At 42.4% G+C, this 19009-nt stretch overlaps 1 protein-coding gene across 3 annotated transcripts in view; it reads left to right on the forward strand.

Moving 5' to 3' along the window:
- Nucleotides 1-275: 275 nt before the first annotated feature.
- The window catches only part of tle5 (TLE family member 5, transcriptional modulator), a 44397-nt gene continuing 25663 nt past the window's right edge, over nucleotides 276-19009 (forward strand). For 2 of the 3 annotated variants that reach the window (XM_084067576.1, XM_084067577.1), the window contains exons 1-2: nucleotides 276-1218; nucleotides 4173-4214. In XM_084067576.1, the coding sequence (XP_083923702.1) occupies nucleotides 1192-1218; nucleotides 4173-4214 (69 nt within the window). In that variant the 5' untranslated portion in view covers nucleotides 276-1191. The remainder of the gene's footprint in view (nucleotides 1219-4172; nucleotides 4215-19009) is intronic. The other variant, XM_084067578.1, reaches the window with a different exon arrangement.

The following is a 19009-nucleotide window of genomic DNA, read 5'->3' on the forward strand; positions in this document are numbered from 1 at the left end:
CATAGAGGTATAATATAACCTAGAGACCCCAGGTTTCCGTGAATTGTTTGTGAACTGATCCACTAGGGGCGCTCGATGCTCAGACTGTTTGTGGTGTGTTTAGATAGAACTGCGCCGTGTAGATCAGATCTACCGAGCGATGTGCTCTAGGTCTCCTTTATTATATTTCTATATTTAGATAGACGTGCACCGTGTAGATCTGCCGAGCGCTGTGCTCTAGGTCTCCCTTCATGTATTTCTGTGTGGGGCGTTATGTTATGTAGCGTTGAGCCTGGAATGACTTCCCAGTTTACCACCACACTATCAAATTCACACCATTTCTCTGCAACTCTGTGAGGGAAAGCTGTTCAACTGCAATATATGATCAAGTTTGTTCATTTCCACGTTATAAAACTGAATTGACTGTCTTTTTTTTATCGCGCAAGTAATTCAATTTTCTGTGTGAAGAAACAAACGGGATTCAACTTAAAAAAATATCCGGAGACATTTTGTTATTTTTTTTGAGAATTCGGTTGTGGTTGTTTTTTCTTTGCCTTCTTTTCTTTGTGGTGTTTTTCGCCCCAGCAGCACCAGGGAGTTGCAGCTGAGCGAAAGGAAGAAAGCGAAGCGGGGCTGTCAAAGTAAACGTTGTTAACGTTCCACCGCGGAGAACAAAACGAGCATAAATACTGCGTAGCGTTTAACGGCGTTGCTACAGCTCGTGCGTTACAGCAGCAAGCTCGTGCGTTCACTGCGTTACAGCAGCAGGCGGTGAGCTTCGGAACAGTAATGAATCATTTCTGACTGACACCTTTTTGAAGAATTAGCCTACAAGTAACATTGATGGTGCTTTAACAGTTGACGTGTTAAAATACGGGATCGAGTGGGACAGGTAACACGCGGACTGAGCGGCGTGGCATCATCCACAGATAGACTTGATTAGCTTTCAGACGCCTGGAAAAAAAGTGTATTATCGCTTCTCTTTTTGGGTGCGAGTCGCTAGCTAACATTTGCTAGCCTTCCTGCTATCGCTGGTCAGCTCGTGTGTTTGTGGCTCTCTGAGGCTAGCTTGCATCAGCTAGCTGTGGACAAAGAGGACCAACGCAAGGCACAAGGAAGGAAGGAAAAAAAAAATCAAGGGCCAGATTTTTTTTTCTTTTATTCTCAACATTCATCGGATAACGGGGAAGGACAACAAAAGAAGGGATTGACATGATGTTTCCACAATCCAGACATTCAGTAAGTGTATGTTTTGATTTTCAGTTGAGAAATGATGTGGTTAAAATTCTAAGCACAAACAGATTTATTTACTGTCAGCCTCAGGTTGGGCTACTTATTGTGCTTGGAACTTGTTTTTGTGACAGTGTGCCTATATTTTTTGCAATGGCATAACAATGATGACGGTATTTGTCAATAAAGACATAACTGTAATGTAATTAAATTCAGTTATTGTCAACAACTGCTTGCTTAGTTCTGGTAAGTTCTGCAGAGGTTGCTTGGTAGCTGGACACCATATAGGGACATTGCATGATCTGACTGAAAATCCTAGATTTGAACTTAAAACTGTCAAAATACAAAAAAGAAATCAAGGCGATAGTATCTTCATGCATGTCAAACAAATGAATGTAATGGCTGCCAATGTTTTTTTACCTCGGTGTCAGCTTAGGGTCTGTTGTTTTCTTTGGAAACTTAACTCAAAACGACAGGTAACTGTAGTCAAATGTACTTGTAAAGCAATTAAGGAAAACCGAATGGAACAGGTACTGTTATTGTCTGATGGTCTTCAATGAAAACCTAACACACAGTACACCACTCTGTCTAGTGGGTGCTTTTTTGTCGTTGGTAAATTAATCTTACATTTCCCATATTCCCCTAATCTCAAGTTTCCATGGTAACAGTAACTCAGTCCCGTGCATGCATTCATCAGAGAGCCCATTGGTCAGGCATTCTAAACTAACTGACAGATTGTGTTTCTTGTCAGAAATAGTTAAAGTATTTGACGGAAATAAAATATTCCAATGGGTCCTCCTACGAAGAAACAAATCGCACTGGTTAAGACTCTTCTTTAACCCATTTAGTTATTTTTGCAAATAAAGGAAATGCATTTTCTCTCAGGGAACAGAGCTCAAATAAAACCCATGTCACTCTTGTTGAGATAAACTCCAGTAGACAGGCAAGCAAAACAAGTAGTACTCTATGTAGTAAGCAAAAACATAAATACAATATACAGACAAGGATTTATGAACTAAAACTCAAAACCAATCTATAGTTTTATGAGTTTCAGCCTATAACCTACGCATTAGACACTGACTGCAGTCCTGCCTCTTTAATGTCAAATAACAGAATGATAAGTGTCAAAGTGCAAGGTAAGCACAATAGCTAGAAGACTATTATGTTGCCGGACTCCGGAGACTGTTCTACTTTTCCCTAGCAACGATTTGTAGCCAAGTTCCTTTGCCACTGATGGGGGGGGGGGGGGGGGTCGTATGCTGAGGCTAGAGCCTGTCTTGTGTGACATGAATGGTTTGCCCTTTGGCAGTCAGTCAGTATAGCAGGCTGACTGTGCTACACTGTACCGTGCTGCTGTGGCACAGCCAGCCAGCCAGCCAGCCAACCTGTGTTCTCACAGACTAGGGACAGGTCTGAGACGTGGTATTGACATCTGGTTATTATGTACAATAGGTACTAGTGCATCGTCATGTCAGATAGACCCAAAGAAGCCTGTGTAGTGCAGTACTCCCCTCCTGTTAGCTGATGATAATCTAAAACTTAATATTAGTGTTTTTTCTTATGATTTTAAAATCCATTGGCTCAAAGCTAGTCCAAATGTGTTCTTTTTAACATCTCCTCTAGTGCTAAATAAGGCATTCCACAGATAATACAAAAAAAAAAAAAAAACATATACAACAATGCAATCAATATATTATTAAATAGTGCAGATTTGCATGTAAAAATGATTTACAGTTTTTATCTTTGGAGTGTCATATTACAAGAGAAATCTATTTGCATGTACATTTTGGTCAGCCCCACGGTCTTCAACCTCTTGCTCTAATTTTATTAGTACAGAACAGATAGCAAGCTGTTTGTCTTTTGTCTTACTTTAGTACCCAATGGTGTCCTCCTGTCATTTTCTTGCTGTCCACGAACCAATGTAAACAAAGTCTGGATGAGGTCCTGGTGGATGGTGATGAGGCTGTTAAGGGCCATAAGGGATTTGAGAACACGTGACCTTTGTCATTGGTCGAGCTCCTTTCAGACAGTGTCTACGCTTCTGCTTTTCCATGCCATCTACATGTAATAATGCATGAATCTTTAGTCAGTCATTCTTTGGTTTTCGATATTAGACCAGTGAAAATGTTTGCTAGCTACAGTAATACGACTTTTGAACTATTAATCAGTTAACCAGTTGATGTTTTGTCTGTTTTCATTGGGGACGGTACTTTTCCCCATAAAATGATGCCTGCAGACAGCTGCCACATTATCATTGCTGCCTTATACACGTGTCTTAGATAAATAAGAAACCTTGAGCACTTCAGGAAGTTGACAACGGAAAGGGTGTATTTTTTGTCCTCTGCATTTAACCCAGCCTAATTATTAGGAACAGTGGGCGCCCGGGGATTAGTTACTTAGGGGTCAATTGTCTTGCTCAGGGACACATAGACATGGGCCAAGGGATGAACCTGGGACCTTTTGATTCCCAGACGGTCTCTCTACCCGTCCAGCTTTGGCCGCCCAAGCCACGACTGCTATTGTATTTTGATTTCAAAACAATATCTTTAACAGAATAAAAGCGGTTTTGCAATAAAATTATGATCTGAATTGATATTAGCTTTGCATCGATCAAAAATTGTGGGATTTGATGACAGTGGCAATTACAAACTACTCACATGGCATATCTGGCAGATTGAAGTAACAGCAAACCTCTCCAGCTCGTATAGGAAACTCATTTGTCCTACTACTGGCCATGGTGGCGAATGGTCGCCATAATTTACTGACCATTTGGCTATACTGGGTTCCTGTAGCAGTTTCATGACCACATTTGCAGTCCAGGTGTAATTTTTGGACCTTGAGTGACTCTCAGACATTTGTCAATTCTAAATAGTATATTGTAATCTAGACGGGTTAACGCTGTAGCATCCCTTGTTGTATGTGGTGGCCTGCCAAAAACACTTTTGGTCTCTCCCTCTCTCTAGGTCGTCCTCAGACGTCAGGACTTGGATGACTTGTTGATCCAAGTAATTGAGTATTTTATTTGATCTTCAAATGTGTCTTTTGTCTGAAATCACGCTCAAGTTCTTAAATTTGTACAGTTGGACATATGTATGACAAAGTCATGGTCTAGTGTTAATTTCAGTTGTCCATACAGAAGAGACAGACCAATCAGGGCTCTTTTTAAGTACCATAAGCTACTAAAGAAAAAAAAATTGCATTCAGTAGTCCCGTCCCAATTGAAAAAGAATAGTGGCGCCTATATCTATGTCTGAGACAAAATAGCTACACGGTGCGTGCTGCACAGGGTGCAGCTGGCAGTTGTTGAATTAAAGAGGTGACGGCGTTGTTGGAAGGTCAAGTCTGTTTGTAACAAACTAGAGCTTGCCCAAAAGTGGGTGTTGTATGCAAAATACAAGTTAACAAGCTAATGTTTAGCTTCTGTTAGTTACCACTGCGGGCATGCTGCACTGTGGTAATGGGCTCGGAGGACTTGGGCAGACCAGATGACTGTATAGATGACTGTATAAAATGTATAGATCAGATGGATGCATTTTAATGCATTTATGGTAAAGAGTGACTTTAATTTTGGTATTAAACCTCTACTGTACAGTTCTATTCTGATGCTTATGAAATGTTCTATATGGAAGCATATGTGCTATGTGCTTTAGGGGATGTTACTGTAGATGCCTGCGGCTACTATATGATTTCCCCTGAAGCAGTCGGCTCCTAATGGACGGTGCCTAACTTGCTGGTGTTCAATCACCTTCCCAAGGTGAGAGAACACTGGCGCTCCACTTCTGCCTTGCCTGTCCCGCAGGAGGTTACTTATCTAATCCAATTGAGTGCCCTTATGCTGCTTGATTGGAGTATTAAGACCCAACACACAGGATTAAAAATAGGGATTACGGATTTAACGCGTTGCTACGCCAGAGCTGCAGCAGTTTGTTTAGCCTTTAACCAAAAGCAGTCAGTCCACTCTGGAGCTTTACCTTCTGTCCCCCCCCCACCCCTTCCATCCAAACAACCCTACCCTAATCATGCACTGACCACCACCTCTCTCCACTCATCTTCAGTGATGTTATTAGGTAGATATCCTGCATCTCTGGTGCATGAAAAAGGCGCATTAAATAGAATAGCAATGCATTGACACATCCTATTTTTACCCTGATAATGATACATTGTTTCAAGTTTCCCTACGCTTTGCATAGATAAAAGTTCACGGCAATTAAACTCTGGCACGAGGCGAGCAGGCGTGTGTGTTATATGAGCACGAATGTGATTGCTCCGTCTGTTGCCCACATCTCCTTACCTGCTTGCTCACCCCTCATTGAACCTTAATTACTAGGCGTGTCATTTGTTCCTTGTATGAAAAGACCTAGCAGCATGCAGCTTACCAAAGCCTCCCATTTACAGCAGCAGTTTGTATGACATGAACGATCGGTGATGTTCTGTGAACATTATAGAACATTGCATAACATGTTGGTCAAGTAGTACAAAAGTACGCTTTTTAGTTATGTTTGGGTCACTTCACTTCGAAATAAGAGCAACATTAACTTGACTAATATTGTGTTATATAAGATATTGTAACGAAGCACTGTAGAACTCATCAGGAATATGTTTTTAAACAATAATCAAAATCATAATTCATGTTTTAAACAGTTTTGTTAATTGTGGTTTCAAGCATATTTTTTTTTTATCAAATGGTCAGAAAAAAACAGGAACAATACATATTCTGTCAAATAAGGTAACAGACGCATTGCATTTTACTCTTGCACATAGTCAAGACACAGACCGATCATTGCTGTTGAGCATAGTCACTCCCCAAAAGCCAATTCTGAGTACCAGTACCCCCCCCCCCCCCCCCCACCAGGACTTATTCCTCTACCCTAGGATGAGGTTGGAGGGGCTTCTTCAGTCCTTTGTGCCATTTGCTATGAGAATGTATAACAAAGCACGCATAGGGCAACGGTAATTGACTGTGACTTAGTAGCATTACGGTGATGCATGACTATTGTAACATCTGTAACGTTACCTGTGGTTTGTGCTGATGTCATTAACTATAGGGTTACCTTGCTATTCCCTTTCATCTTCTGAATCAGGCAGGAGGATTGTATTGAGTGTATACGGCTGTATACTTTAATATTTATTGACTTTGTCTCTTGTTCTGCACCAGGCAGGATGATTGTGTATACATCTGTATATTTTATTCATATTTGTTGGAGGGTGTCTTTATTGTGAAGTTATTGTACTTATTTGCCCTGTATCTGTAACTTTTACTGCTGTGCTGTCTCTGGTGCCTGAATTTACCCCGTAAAATCTATTTTGTTAGAACTTTGTAGAATGCTACTATGTAGGCCTATATGAAATTAGATTTTCTTTTGCAAATAAAGTTTTCATATTGTAGAACATTTTCAGATACATTTTCAACATACATGAATATCACTATTTGTTAAAAAATAACCACCCATGACCACCCATGGATGGGTCACATTACAATGAAAACCTAATAACATCACTGCATCTTTTCCTCCCCTCCTCAAATGCTATTGCTGCTGTCACAGGGGCTGTGTGGGGGTGAGGGAAATATGTGACAGCCATATAGATATAACCCTCCAAGATAGCTGGAGGATATAGGAGAGATGAGGACAGCCACAATGATGCTGCATGATGATGGAGATGGATCCCTTGAGCTGCCTGAATCAACAGCACATCAATCTTGCCCTCCCCCCCCCCCCCCCCCCCCCCCCCCCCCCCCCGCCTACCCCACACACGCACGCACAAATATTTTAATTTGTGGTTCAGGAGATGCCTGATAAGTAATCATTTAATTTACATGCTGGCAAAGTTTGGCTGTGCCTTTTACTAACCTAACCCATCATTTGGAAGACATCTTCCGTAATAAACTGTAACTAAGCCGGGGATGTGTGCACCCAAACTATAATCAGACTTTTGATATGCACTCTATACACAGTACAAAGTTTAGCTTTTGGAGGGGAGCGCTGCTCATTTGATCCTGCTGGATGTGTCGGACAACCCGGTCATTTACGACCTGACGTTGAATCATTACCACAGCCATGAGAAGTTCATGTTTACGTTGTTTGAGCTAAGCTATTTGTGATAAAAACATGATGTTGCACGTGTCAATAAAGACTGTGTGTGAGCGCTTTGTGGGGACATGATATCCAATGCGCCGCTCTGCTCAGAAAATGCTTTCTGTGGACACGGCCCCTAAGTCAAACTCCTTTATTATAACTTTTTAGCGGTGAACCAGGTCTGTCTGTGCTGGTCCAACCAGCGACAACAGAGCCCATAGCCCTTAGCCATGCGTGTGCAGTAACTCTGAAACACCACTGCTTATTGGCCTACAAAGCCAAAGTGCAGTAGCTACGTTTTGGACACACCGACTTATTTGTGTATCCCAAAGGTCAAATTAGCCTTCGTGATTTTGGGGGATAAACAATTACCTCAAGAACAGATGTACAATTAGTGTTATATCACTTATATGCTGATATCTCATTTGGATGACCAGTTGAATCACTTTTAAACCCATTTTTCAGTGATTTTTCTTTCTGTAGTTACTGCACTTTGGCTTAGTATGACGATTTCAGTTCACAAAAAAAACGCCAATAAACAGCTTAAATGTGGGGGGGGGGGAAACAGGCTTCGTCACTCACGGTCTTCATATCAATGCCTGTGTGCATTGATTGATTGGTTAAACCAGTGGTTCAAAACCTGTGGGTCCCCACATGATTTTTGGGGGGGTCCAAAGATGACAGTGAAGTTACAATTTAAGGACTTTTAAGACCTTTTTAATACCTACAAAAAATACATTTAAAAAAGACCATTACTGCATCAAAAGTAATCAACAAACCATACAATAAAAGCTGGTCAAACATTGGCCAAATTGTCAAATAATATAAGAAAGAGGCAAAATTTCAAGAATGAAAACAAAACATTGCGCTCAATGGTACCTACCAGACCGGGCAGGACAGGTTTCACTTGCCCGCAGGTGTCTTGTTTACCTGACCCGGGCATTCTTAAGTGTCGGACCCTGGCTTGAATCAAAGAATTTCCGTCGACAGAGAGGTCTCGACTGATTACTAGATTTTCAGACTGGATGACTAGCTAAACCTTGCCTGATTATTATGACTACTATTAATGATTATGGCCATTCCAGGTAGTTGTCCCAGCTGGACGTGCCTATGTAATTCATTTTCAATGAGAGGCGGGCGATTATTTGTGCGGAGAAGTTGAGGGGCGGTGAGGCGAGCGGGCGCCGCCCCGTGAAACGTTCACGCTCGTTTGTGCACACACACGCGCAGCAGGCAAGAGCTGGATTGTGCTAAGCTTTCCTTTTGTCCCCGCACCGTGCAGGAGGACAAAACAAACAATGATCGCGGCGCAATCGCTGCTGATCCGACCGCTCCCCGTCTGTAAAGACCTTAAGAGTGTAATGGTGTCACCCCAGTGCCAGTGAAAACGAGTGTCTTTACCTACCTTTGAAAAATCATGGAATATCTTCCGTGATCGCTGTAAGCACGGAGATCGCCTCATTACACGCACGCGGATCTCGGGAGTCACGGGGGAAAAAAAGTATCCACTCGCGATAAGAAAGAGGCAGCTGTGGCCTGTTGAAAATGCCTTGTTTTGACCGTAAAGCAAGTGGAGCGGATATATAGGGATTTTCCCTCAGGAAGTAAACAAACAGATTTTTTTTTTAACTTCCGGGTCAATTCCGGGTCTGACGTCATCTGGCAGTGAAAGCATCATTCATAACGTAGCCAACATCGCCATCTGGTGGAAAACCACTAAAAAGCCACAACAGGTCTAACGTGTCCATGGCACCGTGGACTAACTGCGTGCGTTTACATGTCCATGGCAATCAAAGAGTTAAAGGAGTAGTTCACCCCAAAAGAATAGTTATTTTCTATCAATTACACACCCCATGAAGCCTTGAATTCATAAAGATTTTTTATGACGGTCCATGGCGTTTTTTGTCGCATTTGATGACAGGGTCATCGGTCAATAAGAGACTCAGTCGGGGACTCTTTGAGTCTCCTACCTAAAAATCTCCTGAAGTCAAGGCTTCATGGGTGTGTAATTGATAGAAAATGCGTACCTTTTGGGGTGAACTACTCTTTCAAGCACTATTTTAAACCTAGCTGTACGAAGGTGTCACGTGTCAAAAATCTACACGCTCACAATACTTTGCAATGCCATGTTTGGGACAATTTTCGCCTATCATGTCATACCCAAAATAGGGCTGACAGGTTGAAAGTTTATTCCAGATGCAGCTCCAAAAAAGCTGGGCATGGTGTGTGAACTGTGAAAGTGCAGTGGAGGACAAAAAGGCATGATGCCAAAGCTGTTGTGTATCACAAGTAATGGAGGCCAAATCTCCCCTGCTTAGCCTCTAGTACAGCAATGGCCACAGGTTGTACACACACACACACACACACACACACACACACACACACACACACACACACACACACACACACACACACACACACACACACACACACACACACACACACACACACACAAATACAATGCTGTCTCGCACATGCACACACACTTCTCCCGTTTGTCCCCCTTTATCATGCATTTCCTCCCAGATCTGATGTGGTTGTGGGAGGGTCGGGGGCAGAGGGTGCACGGGCATTATTAAGCCCACTTGAATTAACAGAACAGCCCCCAGCCTTTCCTCTAAAGCCCCCAGCTGGGGGGAGCTTAATCCCCATGGTCCCCTGTCTCGCCCATTAAACAAACTCCCTCCCACCACTACTCAGTCGCTTTGCTGCACACTCACACACACACTCACAGACCCAGACACACATCCAGGCACGCAGTTTACACACATAGTATGCATTTGATCTTGTAGACGTGCACGTGCATGAATCCAACACATGTATGCAAAAACACATACAAATAAGTGCCATGCATGTGCTTATGAGGGCTGCTGTGATCGACTTTTAAAAAAAAATCTGTCAATTAAATTTTCAATTAATCAAATAATCAATATGTGTTTTTATATGTATATATATATATATATATAAACAAATTGAAGCAACAAGAAAAATCGATCCGGTGTTGTATAAAAGACTAAATCGACGATTAGTCTTGTTACCTTGTATTTTATTCTTTGTTGTACAACGGTGTCAGGCAAACATTTAGAAAATGGCTAATCTACAAGCTCACAACTTGTAGACCACCTATTTTCAAACAAACGTGTCGCCACCTGCAATTCAAATATTGCTACTGCTAAAATATTACTACTGCTAATATACTATTTTATCAAAATAGATAATTTTCTATAATGGATTAAATTGATTAGTTTGATTTTACACCCCACACTCACAGGAATGTGTATGGATGGATAAATGTACTCACACACAGCTGTGTTGCTTATACATAATTCAAGAGGATGTTTGTGTAGATGCATGTGCATTAGGACTGGTAAATTAGTATTTCAATCTCGAGTATTTCTCAAATATTTGAAAAAAATACACATTCGACTTTAAAAAATGTATATTAGAATAGTGGGCGTGGCTGCCGCGCAGTGTACGGAGTTTGACATTGTTAGATCATTAGATGAATTGACTCTGTAGCCGCAATAAGGCACTCCACGCTATATCCATGTCTCGTTCATACTGTTTCCATAGTTCGTGCTGACTGCATACAGTGATACTATACAGTGGAGACGGGTTCGTTCAGCCCTCTCCTCCCATTCTCTCCACTGAGTGTATCAATGAATAGCCTGCCCAACTTTTTTTCTTGACGTTGTTCATTTGAACGTTGATGCTGGAACCGAAGTCGAAACTTCTGGGTGTTAAAACGATCCGAAGTCGAAGCTTCAACGACGGAAAGGGGAAAAAAAGCATTTTGCTGCATAGCCGATGCCTTTCTCTTTTGGCACAAATGCGTCCTCATGAGCCTAGATGGACAGCTAGGCTCAGCTTGGGTTAATACCCCACCCCCCGTAATACGATATATATGGTAATAAAATGTATGACGCTGCACTTGGGGCAGAGCATGTGAGCGGAGTGGAGCGTACCAGTCGCTCCACGCTCCGCTCAGACCCGGCCGCTCATTAGCAAAAAAAGTATTTCGCTGCATGTCCGATACTCTTTCTCTTTTGGCACAAATGCCCATGAGCCTAGATGGACAGCTAGGCCTACTATGTTGCAAAAGATGCCATCCAAGTTATGTAGTTATTTATGTAGACATTGTATTATTAATAAGACAGACAATATTAAATCCTGTGGGTTAATGATTAATCCCCAGATTTGAGAGCGGGCGGGGGCGGGAATCGCAAAACGAGTAAGTGTCGTTCAGCCAAAACCCGTCACTTTCGTTTCAAATCGTATCCTTTGATCGGCTGGTGATATAACTTAACTGACACAAAGTATTTATAAACATACTTGTGTGGATTATGGAGAAATTTGAATTAAATCTTGATCAGGGATCTGCGCTGTGTGCGTCTGTTGCAGTGTTGAGGATTCTTTTGTCCGTGCGACCGCCAGGGCATGCTCAAGTCAAACATGTGGGGCCAGAGCGGCTTGGAGCGGAAGGCGGTCCTCGCTCCGAGTTCCGCTCCTATCTTTTTATAAACCTGCTCCCCGCTACGTTAAAAATCATCTTGTAATATATATATATATAATATATATATATATATATATATATATATATATATATATATATATATATATTGTTTTTTTTTTTTTTTTTTTGGAAAACGGCAGAATAGTCGATTTCATGTTTGAATCCCGTGCCATCGAACTAAGCTTTGAATATTCGAGGGTCGGCTCTAAACTAGTGTACTTGAAATGTGTCAAAGACGAAAATAAATATTAGTGCAGTTTTTCTTGACAGTAACATGGTGGTGAGCGCCCTCTTGTGGACATAATGGTTGTGACCTGTTTTTGCAAATTTCAAATTTAATTTCTGAGATAATTTAGCAGCCCTAATGTACAAACCGTAAAATAGTTTTTGTTTTGTATGCAAACACATAATGCACTCAAGTCGCCTCTCCTCTGTCCTGTGCAGTTCATTTCTTCATTGTTGTAATGATTGCTCTAGTACATGCAAATAATAAAGGTCTCTCCCCCTTTCACCCATACAACCTCAGTAACTACACACATGCATGCGCGCGCACACACACACACACACACACACACACACACCCCACACACCACACACACACACACTCCTTACTGGCCTCAAGGGTCTTATCTGCTTTTTGTATCTAGGGAACAAATTGAATGTGGGTCTTGACACACACACAGCCCAGCAGATGTCTGGGTCGTTAAGGGCAGGCTAACTCATTAGCATGACAAACAGAGGCCCCCGGCCCCCCCACTCAGCAGGGGGCCTAGCTTTTGAGGGGCTGAGTTGGGGCCACGGGTCACAGGTGATATTGATTTTTGTGGAGGGCCACACTGGCTGATTGTCAAAACGCTATGGGGCTAGACGGGAAACGGCTCCAGTGAAAGGATGGACTGGGACACTGTCCAAGCTAGAGTCTGACCCATGCCACAATTTTTAGTCCGATCCCGATTTTGGAGAGTCCTAGATCACTGATGACCGATTTTCTTAGAAAAGGGGTTGGAAATTGCGATGCTTTCTGAGTTTGTAGATCTGCTATTTTTGAATTATTTTGAAAATTATTGAACATTTTCTCCAAGAATGACATGGCCAAGGTATAGGGATGGAAAAGTTGAAAATGGTAAAAAAAAAAAATCGGGACACATGGGCTGCCTAATACCGATGTTGACACAGGTAAAAATGCCCGATATATATCGGTCAGGCTCTAGTCCACTCCAACCCCCCCCCCCCCCCTTCTTTCATGAACACACCCACACACCTAACTCCTTATCCTTTATTTTGGAATTCACTCTGAGATTTGACACAACAGAGCTGCTACCCCTGGCCTGGTGGAATACAGACACGTGAGCCACAGTGGTTGATGTACTAGCTCCGTAGTTACTAAAGCTGTGATTCTCAACCTTTATTGGGCTATGCCTTACCGCCCCCCACACCCATTTAAAATGTAGCCTACTGTTAAGTTTCTGCTCTGAATTTTGTTTTGTTTATTATGCTTGTGATGCTTACTGTATATCATTTTACTGAAAAGGTCTGCGTCATCCTCTCTACAACAATGCATCAATTATGAGCCCAATTGTGGAATGATAAAATACTTTGTGAATACACCCTGCTTCTTATGGTTTTGATAGTTCAGAGTTGCTTCCCAGACGGCAGAGCTTATGGCAGGATGAGAGGGGTCAGATGTTACGAATAGTAGGCTAAGCATCATATTATATCATTTCTGGAAGCATTGTAGCTCAACAGACACAAACTGTGTCTAGAAATTGACTAGCAGAATGTATTACTTTGGTCCTAGACCATGAATTACTAATGTTTTGAATGCATTTTCTGAAAAAGTGCAACTAAAAGCAGTTTGATAAACTTGGATTGGATTAAAGTTTGTTTAAGAAGTGAACATTTAACTTCTTAAACAATGCATACAAAAAATAAATAAAAATAAACAACTTTTTATTTAAAAATTTACCATTTTTCAAAAATAGCCAATCTACAAGTTCACAATGCATCACATGGTGCATTGTGAGCTTGAAGATCTTGAAGAAATGCTTTTTGGAAAGAATTATCTTTATAAGGATATGCTCAAAATAGGAATGCAAAGTGGCTAAAGATCGGGACACATACCGGCTGCATAATTGCCAATACAAGTAAAATAAGTCAAATAATGGCTGTTATATCAGTCAAACCGATATATCGGTTTAGCTCTAGTCTGGACTGCTTTGCCTCACTAAAGGACAAGGTACGGTATCAAATGTATTATGAAGAACTAAAAGATAAATGTTACACTATATATATTTTGCTTTGCTGCAGCAGCACACAGTGCCCAGTGTGTGTGTTTGTTTTGTGCAATATTTATGCATAAATCCTCTGTTGTGTTGTGGGGGTGGAATGCAGTATGGGCTGTCATTTTACAAATTCACAAGCAATTGACTGCTTTGTTTGTGAGGGATGGTCTTTTGTTGTCTGTATATATTAGTTTTTTTTTCCATGTATGCATGTACAGTATTTGTGTGTTTGTGGTGGGTGTTGCTCTATGTGGGAAAAATCAAGGTGTGTGTGTGTGTGTGTGTGTGTGTGTGTGTGTGTGTGTGTGTGTGTGTGTGTGTGTGTGTGTGTGTGTGTGTGTGTGTGTGTGTGTGTGTGTGTGTGTGTGTGTGTGTGTGTGTGTGTGTGTGTGTGTGTGTGTGTGTGTGTGTGCACAGAGCATGGAGGAGTTGGGGGTGTATGTGCTGTGGAGTGAAGCGGCTGCATCAGTATTCAGCAGTGGCTCTGCCTGAGTAGGTGTGTGGGAGGAGGATGGGGGCGCCTCGCTCTGTACCCCGGAGCGAGGCGCTGGGCTGGAACAAAGCGGCTCGGCAGGGGTGGGTTGGTGGGAGGGCTGCTTGATTGGCCTGCCCAGGCTCATCCTGGCCCAGGCCCCCTAGACCTGCCAGAACCCAGTGCTCTGCTGCGCCAGGCTAGACAAGAGAATTAGCTGCTCTATCTGTCTACCTGAGAGCTGCCTTTTGCTCAGAGAACAGACTCTGACTGGAATAAAGTCAGGGCTTCATCCCGGCCAATGGGAGGATCCACTGTAAGACACTGCAAACTAGAGCCTGACTGATACTTGTTCTTTAGGGCCAAAATACACATCTACAGTATGTCTGTCTGTCTGTCTGTCTATTTCAGACATCAGTGCACTGAAACGGTAAACTTAAGTGTGAAATTAATTATTAATAATGACTATGTAAAAAGAAAACACACATTTCCTAATGTTCTGAAAAGAAAAAAAAACTAGAAAAGTGTGCTCCCCGGAGCACAGGTTGCCTGTCCAGGACCTGCAAACTTTGAAAGGCAGCCATAGCCAAAATCAAAAATCAGACTTATACATCTTGAACACATGACCCCCGAGGTATTGTGTACCGATTTGTGTGAATTTTGGACCAAACTGTAGTAGTAGTAGTAGCAAAGAGTGTGTTTTGAAGACAACACAAAATGGAGGGATATGTAATCTGGCACAAAAAAACGTCCTCCTGGTGGCGCTATAGCCTATAACTGGCCGATGTGAAAAATGTGGGACAGAGGTTCTTCCTTGGCCTCCCAGGAATGTGCATGTGAAGTTTCATGCTGATCAGGCCAACAGTGGACGGACAGACTGGAGCGGAAACATACTCTCCGGCCTTCGGCCGTCCGGCCTGGCAGAGATGATAAATACAATTTCATATCGGACAACATATAGGCTATGCCAATACGATAGACTACATCTGTGATAGGGCCAGGGCTGCACAGTGTCTTGATATGAACATACAGGATCACATTGTCACATTGCTCATAATTCCTCCTACCGGCTTCATAGAGCTAGACCTGCACTCGCCTTTCATTGAAAATTAATTACTAGGCGTCTCCTGAAATGTCCCTAATATAATCTAGCAAGCTGCCTAAACCCATCCGTATGAAAAGCTTGACTGTTTGTCCATTTGTCGGATTGACGTTTGTTTTATTGTACTCAGTGATTTGCCTTGACTTTGGCTTAGCATGTTCGTCAAGCCAGTGCTGTGTCAAGTCAAACGAGAATAAACATATGACTTCTGGACAGTCGGCTTTCAAAATAAGAGTCTTCGTCCAAGGAAAGTAAGCGTTTTACTTTCGGTCAGAGAAATTCAAAATAAGAGTGGACCTGACTTGCTATTGTTTTGAAGAATGCTTAGTTTTCACTAGATTCAAATACCATTGAAGTGGAAAAAGCGGCACTCCAAAATGAAGGATGCAAGACTGTCTCAAATAAACATTCTTATATATTGGGAACGCTTGACGTGTAGTTTTCACTGTTGCTACACGTAGAATATCAAATAACAAGTGTGTGAACCCAATAATAGGCTACTTAAAATGTTAAAGTGATATCGCCCTTTTAATGTCTTTAGATGCTGTTTTTTGAAGACTGCTTAGTTTTCACTGTTGCTACACTTAAAATATCAAATAGGAAATTTGAACGGTAATATCGTATATCGATATCAAGATGTTTGGCATAAATATCGAGATATGAAATTTTGTCCAAATTGTGCAGCCCTAGATAGGGCTATTGTTCAAAACATTTGGATATGAATACCAGTTTTATACAATCCATTTTAACAAAAAGAAAATGACATTACGTATACGGTATATTACACAGGAGTCAGTGTCGTCCTCCGTAATCTCAGCAGGCGAACACTGAGCAGCTTACTGCTCTTACAACTATTCCAGGAATTCCCTCAGACCATTTCAGTCTTTGCACACCACCACGAGTACAAGTCTCTACTGAATCTGTCACCCTGAGACTAAATGTCAGAAACATATACCACAATATTCTGTTTCCCATCATGTAGTGTACATAACACCAACCCGTCACACACCCTATATACTCATATAAGAGTGTAAACTAGCTCTGAATGATAATTATCATAATTATCTGGATATAAACATGCAAGATATTAATATCGTAAAAGGGAAAGACATGGACAGTATTATTTACATTTTCCCCACTCGCCCCTGTATGTAAAGCTAAAGCCGGCCAATCACAAACATCACTTAACACTGTGTGTGTTTTAATAGCTTGTTTCAAGTTCAGCTCACTCAACCCCTCTTTCCTATGTGTCGTGTAGAAAAAGTTTGAAGTCTATTCAGCTCTGGCGCTGCTGAATAGATTCGTGACAGATTCAGGGGACTTGTAGACTGTCATATTTCCTGCGGCTCCCAACGTGCATACTCGCCTCTCATTGAAAATTAATTATTAGGCGACGGGCCTAAATGCAGCAAGCAGATGATTAAAGCATTCCTTATGAAAAGCTTTACTGTTTATGTCGGGTACTTACTGTCATGTCAGATTGAAAACACCAGTATTGACTTTCGTTTATTAAATGATCAATGAGTTTCCGTGACCATTACAAAGCTTTGCACGTTCATTATGCTGTACAAAAGTGTGACTTCTGGTCGGTGGACTTCGAAATAAGAGCTGTTTTGACCTGTAATATGCTGCTTAGTTTTCCCTTCACTTAGAATATAAGATACATGTGGACTCATATTATATCGTATCGTTATTGAGATATTTGGCATAAATATCGTGGTATGATTTATTTTTGCCATAATTTGTGAAGCCGTAGCAGCATACACGCACATGTGCAACCCCCTCCGGCACCTAACCCTGGACAGCGTTATTTTCCTGGGGGAAACCCTGTAATCTGTGCCCATTCAAGTGTTTAATCAAATTCGTCAGACGTAACCACTTTAACATTAAAAAATCTTAAAAAAGAACCTATCTACTGTACAAACACAGGGTGTGGGGAGGGAGGCCTTGCTCCATGTCAATCACGTCTCGGGACTTCCTGCCGTCCACTTTCATTGTCCACTTATTTGTTTCTGAACCTTGGGAGTAATCTTCCCTCCCTTCCCTTACTCCCTCCCACCTGGACCCTTGTAAGTAATAACCTTGGTTTTTACAACCAGGCATCAATCATGGACACAACTGTGCTTGGTGTAATCTCACAGCCTCCTCTTCTGCCAGACTGGCTTTAATCTCAGCCATGGTCTCCAAGCCCACAGCCCTGTCGCCCTCACTGCTTTCCCCACTCCTGACAAATTGCCCATTTCCCCCTGGGTTTGCAGTCTCTGCCTGTGTGTATGTTTGCGTTAACATGCCTAACCCCCCCCCCCCCCCCCCACCTGATGTCAGCTGTGTTTGTGTAGTAGGTTCTTGTGTGTGTGTGTGTGTGTGTGTGTGTGTGTGTGTGTGTGTGTGTGTGTGTGTGTGTGTGTGTGTGTGTGTGTGTGTGTGTGTGTGTGTGTGTGTGTGTGTGTGTGTGTGTGTGTGTGTGGAGGGCAGCGTGGGCCCGAAGTGTCATGTTTGTGTGTGTTTTGACTTCCCATGCTCGACTAGCCTTGCATGGGGGGGTAGGTCAAGATAGTTCAGCAAAAGGGGAAGGAGGCCAGGCTATGCCATGCCATGCCAAGCCAATGTTTGCGAGGGCACTTCACTCGAAGTGATAAAAGTAGAATAATCCCCTTTAAAAGCGTCTTAACGAGGTCAAATCTGCTGGCCTGTGGTTGGGAGGAGAGGGTAGTGGAGGTGTGTGAGCAGGGATGTGATGGGATAACGCTGCAGAAATGTGGGTAAGCCCTGGCTTGGACCGTGAGAGATAATAATCAAAATCAAATTCCTGGCCCAAACAGGATTAAGCTCTCCCCGCGCTCTATCTAAAGCCCCTGTCCAGAGCGGCTGAAGACACAATCCTATTCCTCAGCCCTCCCCCCTCCCCCTCCCCCCCCCCCCCCACACACACACACACATACACACACGCATATCATTTATGGGCAAAGACCACGTAAACACTCAAACAAAGATACACACACACTCAAACACTTAGCAGACGTACCTAAACAGAGCGGCTAACAGAGCGGCTAACATAGCAAGCGTTGCTCAGCCCAAAGCTGTGTTGGCAAGGGGAAATTTGGCCGATGGCCAGTTAGGCTTGTCCGTCTCTCAGATCACTATGCCTGTACACTTTACCAACACACTAATCTGGGATATTTAGATGTTATTTGGCTGGAGCTGTTCTTATAGATGTCTTGTTTGTTGCTGCTTGTGTATTAGCCCAAGGCTTAAGCCCTTCAGCTTCTGGTTCAGTGAGTGAACTAAGTCACAGACGATATAGTTTTACCAGTACACAACAGCTCTCTATCCCTTGTGGTATTAAGCAAACGTGGG

The sequence above is a fragment of the Gymnoscopelus microlampas genome (assembly GCF_963454915.1).
Source record: "Gymnoscopelus microlampas genome assembly, chromosome: 9".
In the NCBI taxonomy this organism is placed as follows: Eukaryota; Metazoa; Chordata; class Actinopteri; order Myctophiformes; family Myctophidae; genus Gymnoscopelus; species Gymnoscopelus microlampas.